At 39.5% G+C, this 20,167-nt stretch overlaps 1 protein-coding gene across 1 annotated transcript; it reads right to left on the reverse strand.

Moving 5' to 3' along the window:
• Positions 1 to 1,328: 1,328 nt before the first annotated feature.
• BOLL (boule homolog, RNA binding protein) lies at positions 1,329 to 15,896 on the reverse strand. Its single transcript, XM_008495990.1, is given in 10 exon segments — positions 1,329 to 1,523; positions 1,835 to 1,963; positions 2,734 to 2,781; positions 3,759 to 3,830; positions 5,601 to 5,728; positions 5,895 to 5,970; positions 7,450 to 7,504; positions 8,182 to 8,273; positions 11,135 to 11,278; positions 15,876 to 15,896. Coding segments are annotated over 10 exon segments (960 nt in total).
• Between the last annotated feature and the right edge of the window lie 4,271 nt (positions 15,897 to 20,167).

Here is a 20,167-nt window from a genome sequence, read left to right on the forward strand (position 1 = left end):
TATGAATAAAGTTACCAGAATCCATCAAGTTTTTGCAAGGGTTCAACTGTATCTGTGAATCTAATTGAGACCTGAATGGATTAGAATTTCAGTTCTGGATAATAAAAACTGGGGAGAAAATGAGTAGGAATGAGTAAGAAACACAGTGAAGGAATGGAAAGGATTAGCAATTTCATGGTCAGTTTCATCAAATTTAAACCTGAACTGCTAACACAAGTCTTACTTCCTCTGGCCTATCCCCAAAGCCATGTATAGGTACAAGACTTTGAACACTTGCTTCACAAGGGGTCTGAGGAACTGATCCAGGTTTAAATTAGCAGTTTTTGGGTGGTGGGAATCAGGATTCACCCTTAGCTACACCATTTCCCTGATGTGGTTTAGCATATTGCCTCATAAAAACCTCTACCAGCACAGGAAATGGGTGGTGTGGGAAATGGAATGAACTGTTGGGTTATGCCAGCTTTGGCTGGGTGTGAAATCACTCCTAAAACTATGAATAAATATAGAAAATATTCCATCAGGAGATAATAGAGTCTGAAGTTGTAGCTCCATTTTATATGCCACAGTAACCAAAGATGGTTCTACCATGTATTCTATTATAAATTCATGTGTTATTACTTAAGTAAGTAAGTAAACTACTTTTTTTACAAAGTAAACTACTTTGCCTTTGCTATAAGGTGAAGCATGGTACTGTGGTAACTCATGTAAAAGAAGAGATGAGCCACCAAGGCTCTAAACTCACTTTTTAACTACTTACTATTTTTTTCATATAACTTTGGTTGTAGGAAAAATAATAAAATTCAAGCTTCAAGGTGAAAAAGCTTGTTTCTCTGCTTGACACTTTGATTCTCAGACTACTATTGGCATTTTTGAAGTGTTTTCATATATTGTTACAAAATGGAACATAAAGGTGGATATTATGATCGTGGTGTTTGTATCAACTCCCTTCTAAGTATCTCTTAAAACTAAGAATCACTCGGGATTAGTAGATTCTCAAATTCATATTCAGCTTCTATTTTTTTTAATGGTGTGCTTGCATTTTATTTGAAGGCAACACTTAATGTTAGATCCCCCTCTACTGGAAATACTTAGCAGACATTGTTACACAGTAGTCTGGAAAAAGGATTCTTCTCTTAAAAGAAATGTAAACTAAATGAATAAAATAGCTATAAAAGCCTATTAATATTCTCTCATATATAGTCTGTCTTTTGTAGCTGAGTAAGCATTTTTCACAGAAGAGTAAGTGGGGCAATATCAGCTAAAATGACTGAAGCCTTAAGTTTTTTGCTCTCAGGCAAATCTAGGCTAAATCTAGTTTAGAAATTATTTCATATCTTAGCAATCTTACTAATTGGGGCAACATCCCTGCCCCTTTTCTCCTCCTGTCCCTCTTCAAGGATGAGGACAGTCAGACCATGGTGCTTACTTGAAGTGTCTTTGATACTTACAGGTGCAGGCATGACTATGGCACTCTGGGCAAAAGGCTGGTGATGTGGTGCTTGGACTCCAGGATCAGAATACAACTGGTATTAAAAAAAAAAAAAGATATAAAAAATAAGCAGAAAAGCTTGTTTCACAATTTCATGGTTTTGCAAACCCTTCACATGAACTTACATTCATTAGAACTTAAAATTATTTATCTAAAGTGCTGAATTTGAAAAAAATATCAGTATTTAAAATCAATGTTTTCCCCACTGTACCAAAGTTTGGTAAATTTCCTTTATCTAGATCAAGTGCTCCAAAGTGCCTGTGCTTAAATTAAAAAAAAAAATAAAATATGCTTTTCATTTGGAGATAAACACTTTGATTGTAAGCAAAATGCTTTATAAAATACCTCAGGAACTGCAGCTTCCACTAGCAGGGGGGAAGGTGATACACATCCACTTTCCTGGGTAATCCCTACTGGCTGATAAATGACTTCAGATGGTTGCACATATAAAAATGCAGGTGAGGAGGCAGGGGACTGAAAGGAAACATTATGTTCCTAAATTACATGACTTATGCACTATAAATACCAGAGGTTATTTTACAATGTTCTTTGCTACAAAGATAAAGCTTTAAAAGCAAGTATCAAATTCACCTTTGATGACCTAAAGAAACTGAAGGGGGAGTGGGTAGAAAGGTCAGGTAGTAGGATAAAACAAGTATGTCCTTTAATCACTTTTTATAGACTTTTCAGATTTATTTATACTTAAATTGAGAGAATTGTTAGAGAAATCCTAAACCTATAAAACTGACACTTGCTGAAAAGTGTCACAGAAAAATTATAGAGTTTAATGTTACATTTTTACAAGAGAAACTTTTAAAAAAAAGGAACTTTTGTTTCACAGCATTTCAGCACCCAGATTACAAAGACATCACTAACAGAATGAAAGAAGCCATATCTGGACAGGGCTGTGCAATGAGCTAATTAATACTGATTCCTCCTATCTGGCAAAATATGGCAGCTTTTACCATCTTCTCTTAGAAAATTTAAGACAAACTTTTTGCCAGAGGGAAAGAGAAGATGCTTTCTCTACATCAGATTCCTATTTGATGTTTCCATAAATGCTATTTTATGCCTTCTGATGTAACAGCAAGTGGGGCAAATGTATTGCTAAAATAACAGCACTTAACACTTATTTCAGCAGTGCAGCAAATGAGTGGGAAAATTCACTGCTGGGTAAGTGCATCATATCTTTAAAACCAGAAGTAAACTGATGGTAAAATGCTTCAACTATCAACTGTATTTACCTGTGGAACAGACCACTGCCACTGACTTGGAAGACACTGTGTCTGTGCCTAAGTTCAAACAAAAAGACACTACTGATGTCATTAGGAACATATGCATACATGTGCTAGAATTCCCCACAAACTACAAGCAAAACCATTTGAAATCTCTAATAATTAAGTTATTAATTTAACAGGAAAAAATATGATTTTCCTACGCCCTCAAATAATTCAGGGATGTAGTTTTGTCTGCACTCAACCTCTGACTTGGGCACCTCATAAAATACTGAAGCATCTAAGAAGTGTGTCAAACCAGGAAAAGAGCTGTAAAATGCAGTTAACTTTCCAATACATATTAAAAATATGAACATCCTGTGTAAACCCAGTAGTGGGTCACCAAGAGGTTAAAGGAGTAGAGAACAGACATAACAGGATGGTGAGGGAATTGTGTTTGTTAAAAGCCTTGAGAAGGATAAAGGTGGGAGGGGATAATTATTGATGGCTACAACTACCTCATGGAGAGGTAGGAGCATAAATATGGTTGAGCCAGAGTCTCATCAGAGGTGTTTGGAGTGCAGGAGTCAAAGGAAACAGGTTGGAACACTGAAAATTCTAATTTGTAATAAGGAAAAAATTTTTACTGTAAGAATGGTAAAAAAATTGGAAGAGGCTGTCCAGAAATATTGTGGGATCTCCATCAGTGGAGATATTTAAAACACAAGTGGATAGGTTTCTAGCCTGATCTAACCAGCCCTGCTTTGAGCAGCAACTTGGCATAGATGCTAAAAGTTAAGGATGGTACTAAGCCAATTCTATGGCAACAAAGAAAATTTGGATTTATTATGTTTCCATGTAGTTAGAAAGGCAGATTAAATTGTATTCTAATGAAAAGAAAGCCTTCAATTAAATTAAGAATTGTTTTATATGACTACTTTGAACAGTCTTTTAATTTCTTTAGAATAACCAGACCTGAGACAGTGCTGCAAATACAACTACATGGCTGGAAGGAATGCTGATTTTCAGTAGATTAACTGTTTTCAAACACATACCTGGTAATGGTAGGTAGGAGACTGATAAACAGGTTGAGCTACCATCACAGGTGAACTGGAAACAGAGCACAACTTAAAAAGAAAAAAGTTCTGAGTCTTAATGCAGCAATTTCATAAAGTGTCATTTGTATTAAGAAGAGCTTTGAAGTGCTACAATGCTGAACAGTCTGCCCTCCCTTTTGAAAATGAAATCACCAAGTTTTAACTTACACTCAGAATCTTCAAAACCTTTTCTATTCCTTTCCTCACACCAGCCCAGCATTCACCTCATTTGGTAGTGAGCCACTTTAGAGAGCTAAACCAGCCAGAGTCCTGCCTGGCTTTTTGGGGGGCCCAGTTCAGGGTCAGAGAAACATCAGTGGAAGAAAAGTGGGACAGAAATAAACAGCCATAGCAGAGGGCAGTGCAGCACTGTGAACCACTAGTTCCAGTTTGTGTGCAACTCCCCTGCCACTAAATCCACTCATTCCTGCAAACATTTAGGAAGGAACAGCTCCAAAACTAATTCTTCCCACACTAAAATGAAAATGCAGAATGCAAAACAGAAAAAAAAACCAACAAACAACCAAAGAACCCCCCCCCCAAAATACCCAATCTGCACTGGTATACATACACAGGACACATCAAAAAATATTAATATCTTAAAATTGATTTTCTGCATCATCAAGTCTTCAGGTTTATTTCTTTATAGGTACTTTCCTAACAATCAAAATTAAGACTGTGTAAACAACTGAAACCAAAAGAGGCAGCACTATTTATAACTGGAAAGGTGGAGTGCTGTTTGTTCAAATCACAGTGCATCTGAGCCAGGGCACCAGAACCAAAGTTCAGAACTAGAACATTAAAAGTATTGTTTGCTTTGGTGGTTTTTTTTTCCAAGAGGCAGAACTTGAGCAAGTTCTCTAGAAATGGAGAGCAATAATGGCAAAAAAGCTTCCTAAAATATGTGATCTGGTCATTATGCTTCTCCTTTAAAGTTGAGAGGGCACTATCAGACACTGTATCGTGCCTCTGTTAGAAGAGCAAACATCTTGGAAGTTATGAGAATTGATTAAAACAGAGATTAAATACCAAGAAAAAGATTCCATGGTGCCAAAATAAACAACACGAAAGAATCTATTGCTGCTCATCTTTGTTTTGGGAAAGTTTGTTTTATTTATTAGCAATTCTTCTACTGAGTTTTTCCCCCAGTATGTGAAGGAATTTTCCACTCATTGATAGGCATGGTATGTACTGCCACTCTGAATGCTGCTTTTACAGAAATCCTTAAGGATGCAGCCTCTAGGTGGGTCCCAACATCCCACCAGCCTTGCAATCCTTCCTTCTTGTAAAGAAACTGAAGCAACTGATAAACTCCTTTGTGTACTTCCCAAGAAATTCTGTCCAACTTCCCCAGGCCTACTAAAGCCAAACAATTACTCTATTAGCTTCCTCCTAAAACAAGAAGTACTCATGAATAAGAGTATGTGAATGATTAGAGTAGTACCCAGTCTCACTTTTGATTTGTTTATCTGTTACTACTTTGCCTTTTCAGGCTCAGCATTGTAATTCACAACAAGGAACACATCACTCATGAAGGAATAATGGAGCCAAATTTCTCCTGGGGTAAGGTTCCCTCTGGTTCTGTACTGCTCTGGTCCAATTGCTCACATCAAAGCAAAAGTCCCCAGCAGAAGAACAATAAACTTAAGTAATATCTAAAAAACCCACAAGATAAACAGGCTAATCTAAGGAAGCCACTCCAACATCAAACACAAGGCACAGCCAAAGCAGGAGGAATTTAAAAAACATTGCACTCATCCTGGCCCATGAGAAGCATAGATGCAAAAATAAATTACTTACTGGCCATGGCTGGGGAACAGAAGCAACTTCAGGCATATGAAAATAAGCTACTCCATTATGATAAATATAAGGACATCCACTCGAGGTAGTTAAGTACATTGTACCAGCTTCTGATATCACAGTAGAACCTGGAATTAGTATTTTTAGATGTTTAAGTCATAGAAAATAAATTATTGCTTCTGATCTTCAGAGAGGGAAAGCACTCAAAGGAAAGAGCAGAGGGCAGGGTGCATATTCTATCTGTGCACAGCATTAATGCTTAGCACAACCAAGCACATCTGGGTTAATACATACGAGGACTCCGTATTTGTTGTTTTCTTATTGCTGGACCAATATTCAATTTCTTATCCTTATAATCAAGTTTTCCAGTCTAGAATTAAAGAAGGGGAAAAAAAAACATTCAGCATATGTGTTTTCTACACCTATCTAGGGACCTGAGAAACAAAAATCAGAAGTACAAGGCACTTTATAGGTTTCACCTTCCCCTGCTTTTCATTTACTGTGTATTTCAAAAAATCCCAGAAGTTACACTGAGTTACTTTTCTATCCCTTAACCTTAAACTTCACATACAAACTGAATAATTTTTATTTTCAAATATTACTCCTCATAGAGCCTCTTGACTAACAACTGGTATCTGTAATTTTCAGCTGATTTTGGTTTCCTTTCTAATAAATATTTCCCTTCTATTGCCTTTCTAGTAAATACCTTTCCATATTGTATTTACTGCTTTTAAAAAGCACATTTGTACACCAACTGACAATTTCCAAGATTAAATTTCCTTACAAAATTCTTTACAAAAGATGAAAGGAAAAGCATGTGTATGAAAAAAGCCAAATTGTAAGTGAAAAGTGGAAGTGAAACATTCCCATATTCATTCAAATGTGCCTTAAAACATCCTTATATCCAGGCTCATAAAAGATAAAAGCACACTAAACCAGGTATCTTAGTAAGGCTAAATTTTTTGCAGGAAATTTTTTTCAATTAAAAAGTGCTAAGTACAGAAAAGTAAAGCTACATTTTTCCAATTGTACTGCTTACAGTATTCTTCCAGTTCACAGAAACAAGTAAAAAACAGAGAAAGAAAAGTAGCTGGCTCAAGAAGTTCCTGTCTGTGTACTCTTTTGGCTCCACACAGCCATATGAAAACATGCTGAAGATTCATTTGAAAATGTCTCATCTCTTGTTTTCAATTTTGATACAGGACTTTCCAAGAAACATTCAGTATTTCAGTCTTTTAGCCAGCTTTGTATTTGGGAGAAGGCAATTTGCAAGCCTTGGATATTATTTTTTGGGTCTGATTTTTTTTTTTTCCTTGAACTCAAAAAACTTCACACATATGAACAGATCCTGACTGATGTGTCTAACACATCCAACCAGAATTTGGAGCACACATTTATTAAAAATACCCAAAACCAAAAGCCAACATACTAAAACCAGCTGAAGAGCTAATATACAGCTGAAAAGCTAACTGTGTCTCAAGGGAGCTCTACAAGAACATCAAGACAGCAATGCAGGTAAGAGAAGCCACTATTACATGACATAAAACAAGCTTCACTGTTAAAGACTTCAAGTAAATCAAATTACTCCTGAAAAGGATTATGCCAGCTTTGACAATCAAACATATCAGAATAAAAGACAGCAGTTCTCTCTCCCAACTCCTGACTGAGAAGATCTCAATATAAACCTTGTCTTAGATCTCACAAAGCCATCTTCTTAACCATGCAGCCCAAACTTCACAAATGCAAGCTGGCAAACAGAAGAGGACCAGACAACCATTGCTACTGAGTCCTTATGTGCCTAATATAAGATTAAGTATTTGATTTCATCCTAATGGGGACTATCACTCACCTCTCGTAAAATCTTCTGTGCATCTTCTACTGTTTCAAAGGTAATGAAGCCATACCTAAATAAACATTACAGTAGGTAAGCTGAAGTCTGTATTTACACACTGCACATTACTGCTGACATTAAAAGCTAAACTAATGGGGGAAAAAAATAACCAATCTCAGTTACAAAGACTGCAGTAACAACTGTAATCTTAATTCAACATTCTTTTTATACTCTGCTTGCCAATTAATTTCTGTATATGGTCACACCTAACTGTTTCTATGCAGTGACTGAGCAGCCCATGTAAAAAGCTACAGAGCAGTCTCTGTATTGTCTTTGCTCCTCAGAATACATCTTGAGTTCCTTCCATTCTATTGAACAAAGAGATTTTGATCTGAAGCTCTCCCTCATTACAGGTACTCAAGATGAGACAGTTGGGATGGCTTTATTCTGGTTGGGGGTTTATGTTTGGTTTTGTCTGGGGTTGGGTTGGTTTTTTTTTGTTTTTTTTCCCCAGTACTGTACTTCACAGCACTGCTCCCACTACTTCAGTAATAGCTGTGAATGCCCCACACTTGTATGCAGAGCTGAAAGCATTAAGAGCAGATTTCTGCTTACCTGGACTACCTTGCAACTTCAATGACAAAATTAATATTATTTCAAGCTGTAAAAGCCATAATCAACTTTACTATAGCCAGACAACTAGGTGCTATATTCTCAATTCCCACATCATGCTTGTTCCTCTATACAAACCTCTTTGATACTCCAGCTCTGTCACTTACTATCTTCGCTTCTTTCACTCTGCCAAACCGAGCAAAAAACTTCCTCAGTTCATTTTCATTTGTCTGGTACAGGAAAATCAAGAAGGAAGAAAAAAACCAACTTGGTTTGCATAGTTATTCAATGAATATTCACCATAAGAATTCTAATAGATATATTTTGGATAAAGTTTGCTACAAACTAATTATAACTCTGGAGAGGAAGAGAGAAGAATGAACATGTAGAAGCCATGTAGAGCAAGAGAGCAGCATTGCTTTTTCACAGCTACATTTTCACATTCAGCAATAATGCCAGAAAGCCACTAAAACATTAGAATTCCTCTTTGGGTGGATTTACAAAACAACTGCCCCTTTCCAGGTAAGGCCACTGAGGGAGATTTAAGAGGTCAGAATTTTAGTTTCTGTAAGCTAAGACATTGTTCACAACACAAAACATCAGTGCAACATTTTCAGGCTTCAGAACAGCAGAGCTTGTCAGCTTCCATAAAGGATCTGCAAAGGTCAAATATGAAAAAAAAAAACAACAACCCACCAAACCACAGAGGATTAGTGGCAAAATCCACCTAATACACCACAATTCCTGTTTGTAAAGCATATTTAATACAAGACTCTGCAGATATGCATAAGCTTACCCCAGGAACTCCCCTTTATAAATTAAGAAAACATTTTCTAATGGAGGATGGTCTAAATCCATTAGGAAGAAACTGTTCCCTACTGAGTAAGCATGGAGGAAGACAAGTTTCTAATGTAAAGACACACCTAAGCTATGTGAACTTGTCTATGAAACAGTTTTCTGCTACAATGCAAGTGTGTACACATCTCAAATATGTGCACCAACCACCACATTTCTACATGGTCCTTAGTTACTAGCACTATACACAGTGCTGGAGGAAATGTGCTTATATGCATGGATCCCTACATGCTCCAAGAAATTTCTATATCCATCTATACTTCCCATTAATTTAGGGAAGTACATCAGAACTACTATTCTACCTCTAAGTGATGAGTTTTGGTTTTAACTTCATACAATTTAGCAAATCCTTTCCTGCACATCAAAACCTGATCTGGCTCATCTAATTGTGAAAAGCAAAGAGAACCTAAGAAACAAAAAGTAATCAACCTTCATTACTAGAAAGAGTATGAAGTTAAACCCTTTTTAAGTAATTCTACTCTCAAGACACATTACAAGCAGGAATAATGCAGCTTGCTTCCTACAACCTCCCTCTTCAGCAGGGAGCAAAACAGATGACTGCTTCATCTCCATCACTAATCCAAGCATTAAAACATCAGAAAATACTCAGTTGCTTTGAAAGTGTGAGGATTAACAACAGATACAAGTACACTGAACAGGCATTAAACACATCAGTGTCTTATTAAAGCTCAGTAACTGTGTCCCCTCCTTGGAAACTGCTTGCACCAGTTCTTGAGAAACTACCCACCATGAAGAGGTTAAAAAAAATAAATCTGACTGGAATCCAGAACCACTTTCTTCATGATCATGCTTTGCACCTAACTAGAAGTGTGAAAGCCTGTGTACATACCCAGACTCAGCCAGGCAACTGATAGCTTATATAAAACAATTCCACAGCTAAAGTGTTCTCACATACACAAGTTAAAAAAAAAACAAAAAACAAAAAAACAAAAAAAAAAAAAAAAAATATAAAAAGAAAAAAAAACTCTTATTGTAAATGTTCCTTTCTCCAAAATGTTCTCCAACAAACACCAACATGTCTCTGCTTAGAGATGAAAGACTCATAGACAAAATTTCCCACTTCTGGAAGATTTGTTTCCTTTAAGCTCCATATCTTACATGTAGCTCAGCTGCTTCAAAAACCTGAAGGTTAAAAGACACCAGGAACCAACCAAAGAGCCCTTAAGACTGGTCAGTGCTGAGAGTGCCATTTAATGCCTCACGGACATGAAGCACAGCTGCACAAGGCTATGAACTTGGAAAGCCACAAGTTTATCTGCAGAGCAGCATGATAAAGGGGAGGAAGAAGAAAAAAGAATGTGCTAAGAAATTGGCAAGTATCTGGACAAACATGTTGCCTAGAAGAGCTTGTCAGAAGCATTTTTAGGACTTGCTTAGTCCTTCTCATGACAGGGCAAAAGCATTTGTCAGATTCTGAAGAACAGCTAATGTTAAGCCTTCACCTATGTCTAAGAGACACCACTGAAGAAAGAGCTCTTCAGACCAAGATGAAAACACCCAAGTGCAACTCCTCTTACACAACTGTTTCTCTGAATTTAAAGAGACTGCACATTTCCTCTTACAACCAGGAGCCAGTAGTCTGGTGACACACCAAATCCAAGTGCCTGGTAAAATAGTTTACTGGAAAGCAAATAATTTTTTTGTCTACTTTTTTTCCCACTGAAACAGAGAGCTTTGAGTGTTCAATGAATTAAGAACACTGCAAACTGCCCAGGAAAGCTTTAATGTTTTTAATAGTTTAATTGCTTTTTATTGGTTTTTAAGAAATTACTGTCATAGTTGAAGAATGTATGCATTGTATCTCCTCTGTATGAACTGGAAAAAAAGTGCTAAAGGAACTGCTCCGTTTGAAAACTGTAACACTGTGTTTATGGTTTATTACATTTCACTGTCACACTGAATAAAAAAACTTCCACAGGCTTTTCTACTGTAAGCTGTGCTGATTAGAAGAGCCATTTCCTTTGAAAACAGAAAATTCTGAAGACCCAGTAACTCAAAAACTACCAGCTGCTAGGAGTGCAGAGGGTCAACTTTGCAGCAATTGTGTAAACAAGGCTTAAAACTTTATTCTCTGTTGGTTGGAACATTATAGTGAAGGGCATTTACCACCTAAACAAACACACACATGATTACATCTCACATTTTTTTTTCCCAGGGATTTTTATAGGGTTATAAATTACCAAGTAGTAGTAAAATTAGGGAAAAAAAAAAATACCTCGAAATCAATTCCTCCTACAAAGATGCGATTTGGAATAACTGTTCCAGACCTTGGAGCACTGGTCAGGTTATTTAATGGCACCGGTGACTCAGTGTTGGGAGATGAAGATAAAAGTTCTGTTTGCGTCTGATTTGTGATCTGCTGATTGAAAGAAAATATTTCCAAATGTTTTCAGTATCTTACAAAATGTAAGCCACTAAATAGAAAAATTCTCAACAGCAAATGCTGAACGACTGACCACTAAACACTTATTTTTATTCAGAATGCAGCTCAAAGTCTTTCAACATAAGCTTAGTTCTAAGCAATTAAGTGACTTAGTGGGTACACTATGGGCTGAAGTCTTCCACAACTTTCTGAATCAAACATTTAGGGCCCAACCTCCCAGTTTCAGCTCCTCACTTTACAGAGCATCCTGCTGTAGGAATCTATTTCAATTATTAATTCTATTTCAGAGATTTATACCTACTAGAAACTCCTTGGTTTTTAATCCATATGGGAAGGACCTTGTGCTCCCACACCCATCTGCAATGCTCTGCTCTCTGCAACAGCTTCAGCTTGATTTTTCAAGTGCCAAGCACTCTTAATTCCACCGCATAAAATCAACAAGCTCATTACCACCGACTAGAACAGCACCTGAAGTCTCATCTTTTGATTCAACACTCTCTTGGTCAACAAACACAGTGCACAGTGATCCAAACAGCAATTCCCTCTGCAAAAGAAGGACCCAATTACTCTACCTCCAGTGAGGGAATGCAGTACAGTGGAAACTTCATGGAAACCAATGTTTAGTGCTCTGCCTAATGTTATAACTTCCACCAGGCTTAAAACTGTGAATTGTGAAACAATACAGACTTGTATTTCACTGCAAACTAACATTGCCCTGCACAGTGTCCTGGTTTTGCTGAGACAAAACTACAGACACAGCTTGCTGTTCAGGGAAGATACAATTTTTGAGAAGTCTGCAGCACTCAATTCCGTGAGAACAAACTTGATAAAATACTCTGTTTTAGTTAGTGGCCAGCCAGGGCATCATGGTTTCCATAGTGATCAAGGACTGCAGCAGTTCTGAGCTAGGCAGGTGTCGGGGTGAGGAGGAGCAAAGCTCAGGGCAGCTGATAACACCAGTAATCCAAGCCACAAATGTCACTGTCACTATAATCTAGAGGACCCAGCCTTCAACTTCTCTTTGGAAATGAATACAAGATAAATGTATTTTTTTTTCCTTACCATTGTGCAAACCTTCAAATCTGTAGTTAGGACTAACAAAACATCTGCCAGCATGTCTTAAAAATAGAAAGCTACTGCATTGAGCACAAAGTTATTTCACTTCTTGAAGTAGCCATATCTCTTGGTCTCTCAAGAACTAGATCATAAAGTAAAGTACTCTTGAACTACTCTCCTCATAGAATCCCCCTCTCATTTACATTTTGTCTCACTCTCCAACTTTTCCTCTCTCACTCACAGGAGAGCATTTTCTTACCTCTGCCTTTAAGCATTCTTGGATAAAAACAAATCCCTTACGTTTCAGAGAAACAACACAAAAAATAAAGGCTGACAGTTAAATAACAGTGACAGACAGAAGATCAATAACGATTAAGGCTGTTAGGGGAAACAGTTACATTTGTTTGCCCTGCAGTCCTTCCTAGGATTATGTTCCATTTCCTCAGCTACCTGTAAACTAGCACTATTGAGTAATGGGTTAATGCCATAGTTTTGAATCCCTTAAGGACAATAAATCCAGCTTAGTCCATGCCTTTTTAGTTTCAGAAAATAAAAAATTCTTTCTGAATTTACTAAAACATGTACTTGGGGCTGAGGAAAACCCCAACTTGATCTATTCAGGAAAGTATGGCACTCCTCTTAATGGGAATACTACCCTGGAGTAGTTAGTACCTAAGCAGAGAAAGCCCACCCAACCAGAAAAAACACCCAACCAAAATAAACACAAAACCCCAACACTTGCAGGCCAAGAACAGTCATAGTCCCCATAGTTCCAAACACTTTAGAAAGAAGCAAGTTTTCTGCCAAGAACAAATGCTGAGGGAGAATGAAACAGGTTACTGTAAACTCTACACCAATTACTATATTCTACTTGTATCATCATCTGGGCATTGTGTGCAGCACTAAAATACCTGAATTTAACTGTAAAGTAACGATTAACAGTTGACACTAAAGCCAAAATACATGCCTTACCTCAAAGCTTTCAAATTTCATTTTCTTCACGCAAACTTTTCAGATGTATTAAAAAAAAATAAACAAGCCACCAACACCCCAAATGGAAGAAATGATGAGGAATTAAACACAACACGTGAGAACTCCCAGTATGGTAAACCCCAATATTTTTTTAAACACTAAAATCTGAATTCCAACACTAAAATCAGAATTCCAACAGCTCTCTCAACATCGTTTCCCATGCTTAATGCCAGTGTAGCAAGGAAAATACTAAAAATCTGTGCTACCAGCATGGCAATTGCCTAATCCTTTGCTTCTACAGGCTTTCAAACTCACTTTTAATCGTTTTTTCCCCAGATCGCACGGCTACCTATGTTCATCAGTATTTTTAGGGGTTATTTAGCCTGTATGACAACGACTCTTGACCAGAATTGCTGAATTTTTCACTTTGACGTTGAACACCTCCACACACCACCCCAACGCTACAAAATCCCGTTGATTAATCAATCCCACCTCTGTCCTTAAGCGACCCCTGCTATTTAAAAAAAATAATTTTTTTTCACAGCCCATAACGCCACAAGTTAAACACCCATCTTCCTCGGCTACCTCGTACCCCGAGGCAAGGGGGGGGACCGGGTTACCACAGCTCGAAGCCACCACAGAGAAAATGGCGGCAACCCAGGCCAGGCCAGGCCGGGGAACGAGGCAGGGCCGCAACCGCCGCCGCCGCCATCCCGCGCCGCTCTGGCGGGGCAGGCCGCACCTCTCCCCCCGCTCTTTCCCCTCCCTCCGGAGGGGCTCCCCCGCACCTTTCACCGCCTTCCTCACCGTGCTGTCGGGCTCCATCCGTCCCTCGCCGCCTCGGCCCCGGCACGCTGCCGGCACGCTTCGCCCTCCCCGGCTCCGCCTCGACGGGCGCCCGTAGAGAGGACGGCGGGGGAGGTACCGCCCGGCGCCGCGCTCAGGGGCGGCTGTGAGGGAGGGAGCGGGCTGGGGCAGGGTGGGTGGCGGGGGAAGAGGCCGGGAGGGGACGGAGCAAACCCTCGGCCGGACCCCTCCGGGAAGACAGGCCCCTCCGCCGCCTCCCGCTCCTTCCCGGAGCGCCGCCGCTGAGGGGGCAGCCGGCCCCGGGTTCCCCGTCACCCCTCGGCCTCCCGGGGGAAATCGCCCCCTCCTCAGATCCGCGCCTCCCTCAGATCCGCGCCCTCTCCTCGGGGCTTCGCCTCCCCTTAGCGGGACCCCTGTGGCAAGCGAGGGGCCGGGGGTGCCTCTCCCTCCGCACCTGCTCCGCGCCGTCCCTCACCCCCCACCCCCAGCCCCGCCTCAGGGCTCCGGGGGAGCTGCCGGGGAGCTGCCGCTCACACCACCGCCCTCGCCCCCGCTGCCCCGGGAGAGGACCGCGGCTGCTGGCTTCGGGGTCAGTCCGGACTGGAGAGCCCCGGCTGCTGCCCACCGACCCGCCTGCCCTCCCCGCGGGTACCGTGCGGCCGGCGAGCCCCCTCAGGGGGATGGCGGCCGCAAGAGGAGGCCGCGGGTACCGTGGAGGTTGCCCCAAGGAAGGGAACGTCCCTTCGGGGGTATCCCCACCGCCTTCAGTGGGGGTTTTATCCTCTCAGGTTCCTCCGGGGGTATCCCCACCACCTTGAGGGTGGGGGTTTTATCCTCTCGGAGAGGAAAACCGGGCCACGAACTTCACCTCTGCCCAGGCCTTAGGGGGAGGAAGGCAAAGCCCCCCCCAGTGAGGCTGTTCCCTGGGTCAAAAGCATTGTTTAGAGTTACAACTATAAAGGTGAAAAGCCTTCCTTCGAGCAAAAAAAGCTTCCTGAGGTTGCCAAAGAGCCTCTCCAGTAGACAGGCTGCCCTGAAAATAGCTGGGGACAACCTCTAGAGATGTGACTTGTGGTTTGCTAGCAAGGAAAATAATGCTTATGACCACTCTTTGAAATATTCTGATTTTTTTTTTTTTCGATTTTTTTTTTCCAGTCCTTACTGCTCTGCAGGAGAAGCACCAACAGTAACACTTGTGTCAGGGGTAAGTCTGTAGTGCTCTTCACTAAATGACCACATTATTTCACCCTGTGCAGATTGCCCTAGAAATAGCTCTGCTTCTGAATAGGTCTGAGGAAAAAAAAGCAAACAAACAAAACCTATAAGTGACTTGAATGTCAAGCTTATAATCACTGTGCTAACAGGGTATAGCCTGGCAAAAATGCTTGGTTTTAGGATGGCAAGAGCTGAAATGCAGAAAAGTGTGTACCAAGAGAACCACCCCAGTGGGAAAGCTGCTTTTCAAATGGATCAAACATTCACAGCAGCTCAGTCTCAAAACACAGTGTCAGGATCAGTAGAGGGTCAATTCATCATTGGCTACTCTCCTGTTTTACTTTTTTAGGTGCTTTAAAATAAAAATTAAAAAAAAATTAAATACAGTAAATGTATTTGAGTGGAATTCAAATCTGTCTTGTTCAAGTTTGGTTTATGCAAATTACAGTGATCCAACCTGAAACATTATTTAACTCTAAGTTTAGGCAGGGGACAGTTCTGGATTCCTTACAGGATCTTATACTGCTCCTTACTCTCGTTTCATTATCTACCAGCTTCTGCAACATTATCACAAGGAATAAAAAAAAAAACCAAACCTAAAATACACTTTCAAATAACTCTGTGGGTTAATACAGAATACTATAATGCTTGACTTCCAGTAGTGACTTCTTTTAGCTGAGAAAACTGTATAAATGTAAAAGTATTTCAGCAGAGCTGATGAGATTTTGAGGAACAGTTATTTTGTATGATTACAGAACTCTGCTGAATTGCATTCATTAGCTTTTATGAATATTTATCAGAGAGTAAAAAAGCTTACCCTGAGTACAGCACTACATTTTAATGATGTGAGAGGTAGAATAGGCCTCATATCTTCATTTGGGGAATCTGGAGGCAGAACAATTGAAAGAATACAGAAACGTTCAGAGACATCAAAGTGTACTTTGCATAACTTTAATTGTTGGGTCTTCTACACAACACCTCCTCTTGAAGTTAAAAAGCCCCCTAAATCTGGGACATTTACATTTAAAATAGGACTTCTGCAGATAAATGAGAAAGATGGAGCTGGCTTTTGTTCTGATTTAAAAACTGGTAACCCCAAAATTCAACACATCTACAAATTCACCAAGATTACTAGCAAAGCTGCCAAAAAATGTTGCCCTGAATATGGGATTGGAGCATTACACCAGGAGCTGCTGGGCTGCCCTGGCACTGTGTGTCATGACAGGAACAGAGGAAATCACTCTCAAAGGAAGTCAGGAATGTGTCTGTTTTTCCTGACTCTGCATGTCAGCAATGTACACAGTGTGAAATGATCTCTCCTACTGCTCTCTCCCACAAATTAAGAGGCATTGCTGGACAAGGACAACAGTGCTGGTGCCTTTTGTCCCTTTTTATAGGATCAGAGGAGGTTGGAGGCTAAGTGAGGGATGATAAATTGAAAAAGGCAAGAGGGGAAAACTGGGGGAAATTGGCCTGGGAGGAGAAAGGAGGAAAAGAATTCTCCAGGTACAAAAAGACAAGCATGGTTTTATGAGTAATATAGGGCCTGGCAGTAGGCTGCTGTTTCACTGATTGATTTCCTGACCTGCTACCTTTTTTGCTTCTACTACTTACACCTGTAGATAATAATCCTGGCTTCCCTACCAGCAACTTAAGATGCCTTCATGGAAATACAAGCATTAATATATTGTTGTCAGACAGGGAAAGCCAGACTGTGCCAGATGAAAGATTACTTACTTCCTGCTCTCAGTTTCATAAAAATGTATCCTAGTATGTAACTAAACCTTCTGCCTCTGCTGCATAGACTGTATTACAAAAATAGGTAATTTACAAAGATGTAGACACTGATTTGTCTCATGAGCTTGGGAATGGGTTCTTTACACCTTGAGCCTTAACCAGAACAATCAAAAGCCAAGAGCTCTTATGTATTTGAGGATTTTAAGGAGGCTTTCTGAGAGACTTAGCAGTGCTGAGAAGCAAATGATGGTGGCACTGAATACAAAAATTACAGTCAGTGCCATGGGAAAAATACATGAGGAAATTATTTCTTTCTGGGAAGTTTTCCTTGTATTCAAACGTGTGTGTGTGTTTTTCCTCTGATACGATATTTCAATCTCTAACTGTTCCCTTTCTTGGGTTAGCTGGGCACCTTTCCCTTCTAAACGAGCCATGACTCCTCACCCCACCCTAATTTCCACCATTCTCTCAGCCCTTTGGCTCTACTCCTACTTTGGTTTCTGGTTGCCACCAGAAACATGCAGCCACACACCAGGCTGCATCCTCATTGAGTCCATCTGCTATCAACTATACTCTGGCTCACTTCCTTTTGCCTCTCTTGTCCCCTTTTTCTCATCATAATGGCAAATCCAGAAGCTCATCATTCACAGGAGAAAGGTAGGTGGTAGGTTAGTCATTAATAGGATATAATAAGTGAGTCTACTGAGAAATCCTATTCCTTTACATAATATAAAAGCATAGTTCTCCAACTAAACACCATAGATGGGTGTCACATGGAAATATTAATAGATCAGCAGTTAGGTGGGTGAAGAGAAAATTATCTGACTCCTCAATCATTTTACTGGAGTCTGACAGTCTCAATTGGCTTTTCCTCTCTGTTTTACCCTACTGTTTCTTTTAGTCAAAATTTAATGCTTATCCTGGCTTTGATAAATACTGGGGTTTTAATATCCTTGTAATTGTTTTGTATCCTACATCTTTTACTGAATATTAAATTCTGCAGAAATAAATGAGTAGAAAAGATTATAAACAATTGACAAGTATTATGAAACACTAGTAGGGGAAAAAAGTACTTGCAAGCAAGATAAAGTATCAGGCTTTCTGGAAGTGTATAGCTGTATGGATCTAAGTGTAATTTAATTACATCTCTATGCTACCACAGTGCTATAGAGGTCTTCTTACAAAATAGAGAGGTTGGTCCCTTTCTAATTAATTTGAATTCACTCCTTTCCTAATTAATTACATCACTCCTATTAGATTATTTGATGCTTTTCCTCACATTGTGTTGTCAGAAGCCCCCAGAAAGAATTCCAAATGAGGAGTCTCTTCTCCTTTTGGTCAGGCTACTGAATGTTCCCTCAGTAGCCCAGGCTGCACAGGATTAATTTGTTTATGACCAAACCTAGCTGAGCAATGCAAAATCTTTCAGAGAGTTAAGTGGCAGGTTTTGTGTCAGATTAATAGGCAGAATAGCCTAAATACTGACCAAATTGCCTCCATGTCTTTACCTGCTAAATAAGTACAAATATGGCTACTGCTGACATTGCTAGTGATCTTTTTTTTTTTCTGAGGTGCCAAGATTAGAGACAATAAGAGTAGCTTTTAATGGGGATATAACCAGAATGTTTTCTATCCTCAATAAGAAGAATTTTTTCAATAACAGCTATCTTAACAGGTATCCCCAGCAGCTGCAGTTTGTGATAATCCAAATGTTCCCAAAAAAACCTGCATGGAAACACATTGCAACCAGGTTGCCACACATCTTTTTAACACTGAGTTTATCCATTTTGCTGGCAAGGATGAGAAAGGCAGTGACATAGTATGATGGCATCAAATTGTACCTGTTACTAAATAATTACCAAGGAAAGGAGGAATCTAATCACACTGTTCAGAGCAGTTAACAAATAAGTTCATGTAGCCTGAAAGGCAGCAACAACTACAATTAGGATTCTATGCATGTGTCACAGCCAAATAAATACTCAAAGCAATGATCAGTAGAGTAAAAAGGAGCTCTGTGAAAAAAACAGTCACTGGAAGATGTTCTCATTAAGTGAAATTACCACCTACCTTAAACAAGAGCCATAATTATTAAGTATCATTAGGTGTGAATAAGAATTGATCTTTAAGACTCCTCCAAATCCTCAAGACAATTTATTTTATGCTTTATGCAGCATGCCTTCTCTTTCCTCCCCTAAACTTGAGCAACTAGGAACTAAAGATGGAAAAACTTGAAAAAGCTTCACTATCATACAGTGAATAAACTCTGTTTGTGTTCTGCCTAGGTCTTGGCACCACTTCTGGGATTATCTGATGCTGTCCCATCAAAAAGCTTATTTTCAGTTACTTTTTAACTTCCCAATCTTTGGCCAAAAAGGCTGAAGGGTGTATGACTTGTGTTGGGATTCTTTGTTTATGTAAGGGAAATGGATTCTTGCCAAACCTCTGCCCTTGAAAATCAGAATAAGAAAACAATGGGGTTTAAATATTTATAAAACCAGTGTTTTTTTAAATCAAAGATTATGACCTTTTGACTATAGTTGCTTTATATTGACCAAAAAATTGGCTTTTTTTTCCAGCCTAAAAGCATAAGAATAGTTTTTCAGGCAAAATGTGACTTGATGTTGTCTTGCCAAAACCTGAGTGAAGCTTAGCAAAAAGTATATGTTTTTATAAGTAAATTCTGTCCATAGGCTTTTTTTGTTTGTGTTTAAATGTCATATTCAGCCTGTAACTGCACACACAGACACAATAACCACAGAGACTTAAAAAAAATTACTACCTTAAAGAATTACCTAGCAATACATTTTCCCAGCAATTGCTGTGCATAAGCATCATCAGTTCTAAAATGGATTCTGATTTGCTGTCACTCTGAATGCATCCCTGGAGAAATTACTGCTTGTTCTCTCTCTGTCTTACCTGGTCCTGCAAATCCTGACACAGGAAAAGATGTCAGTTTTCACACTCCATCAGCTATGGGCAATTGGTACAGGAGCACCACTTTCAGCTCCCAGCAGAACACTTCCATTTAAGAGCTTCCCAAAATGCTCTGTCTGGGAGTGAACTACTGGCTTGTGTAGG

The sequence above is a fragment of the Calypte anna genome, chromosome 7, assembly GCF_003957555.1.
Source record: "Calypte anna isolate BGI_N300 chromosome 7, bCalAnn1_v1.p, whole genome shotgun sequence".
Lineage (NCBI taxonomy): Eukaryota > Metazoa > Chordata > Aves > Apodiformes > Trochilidae > Calypte > Calypte anna.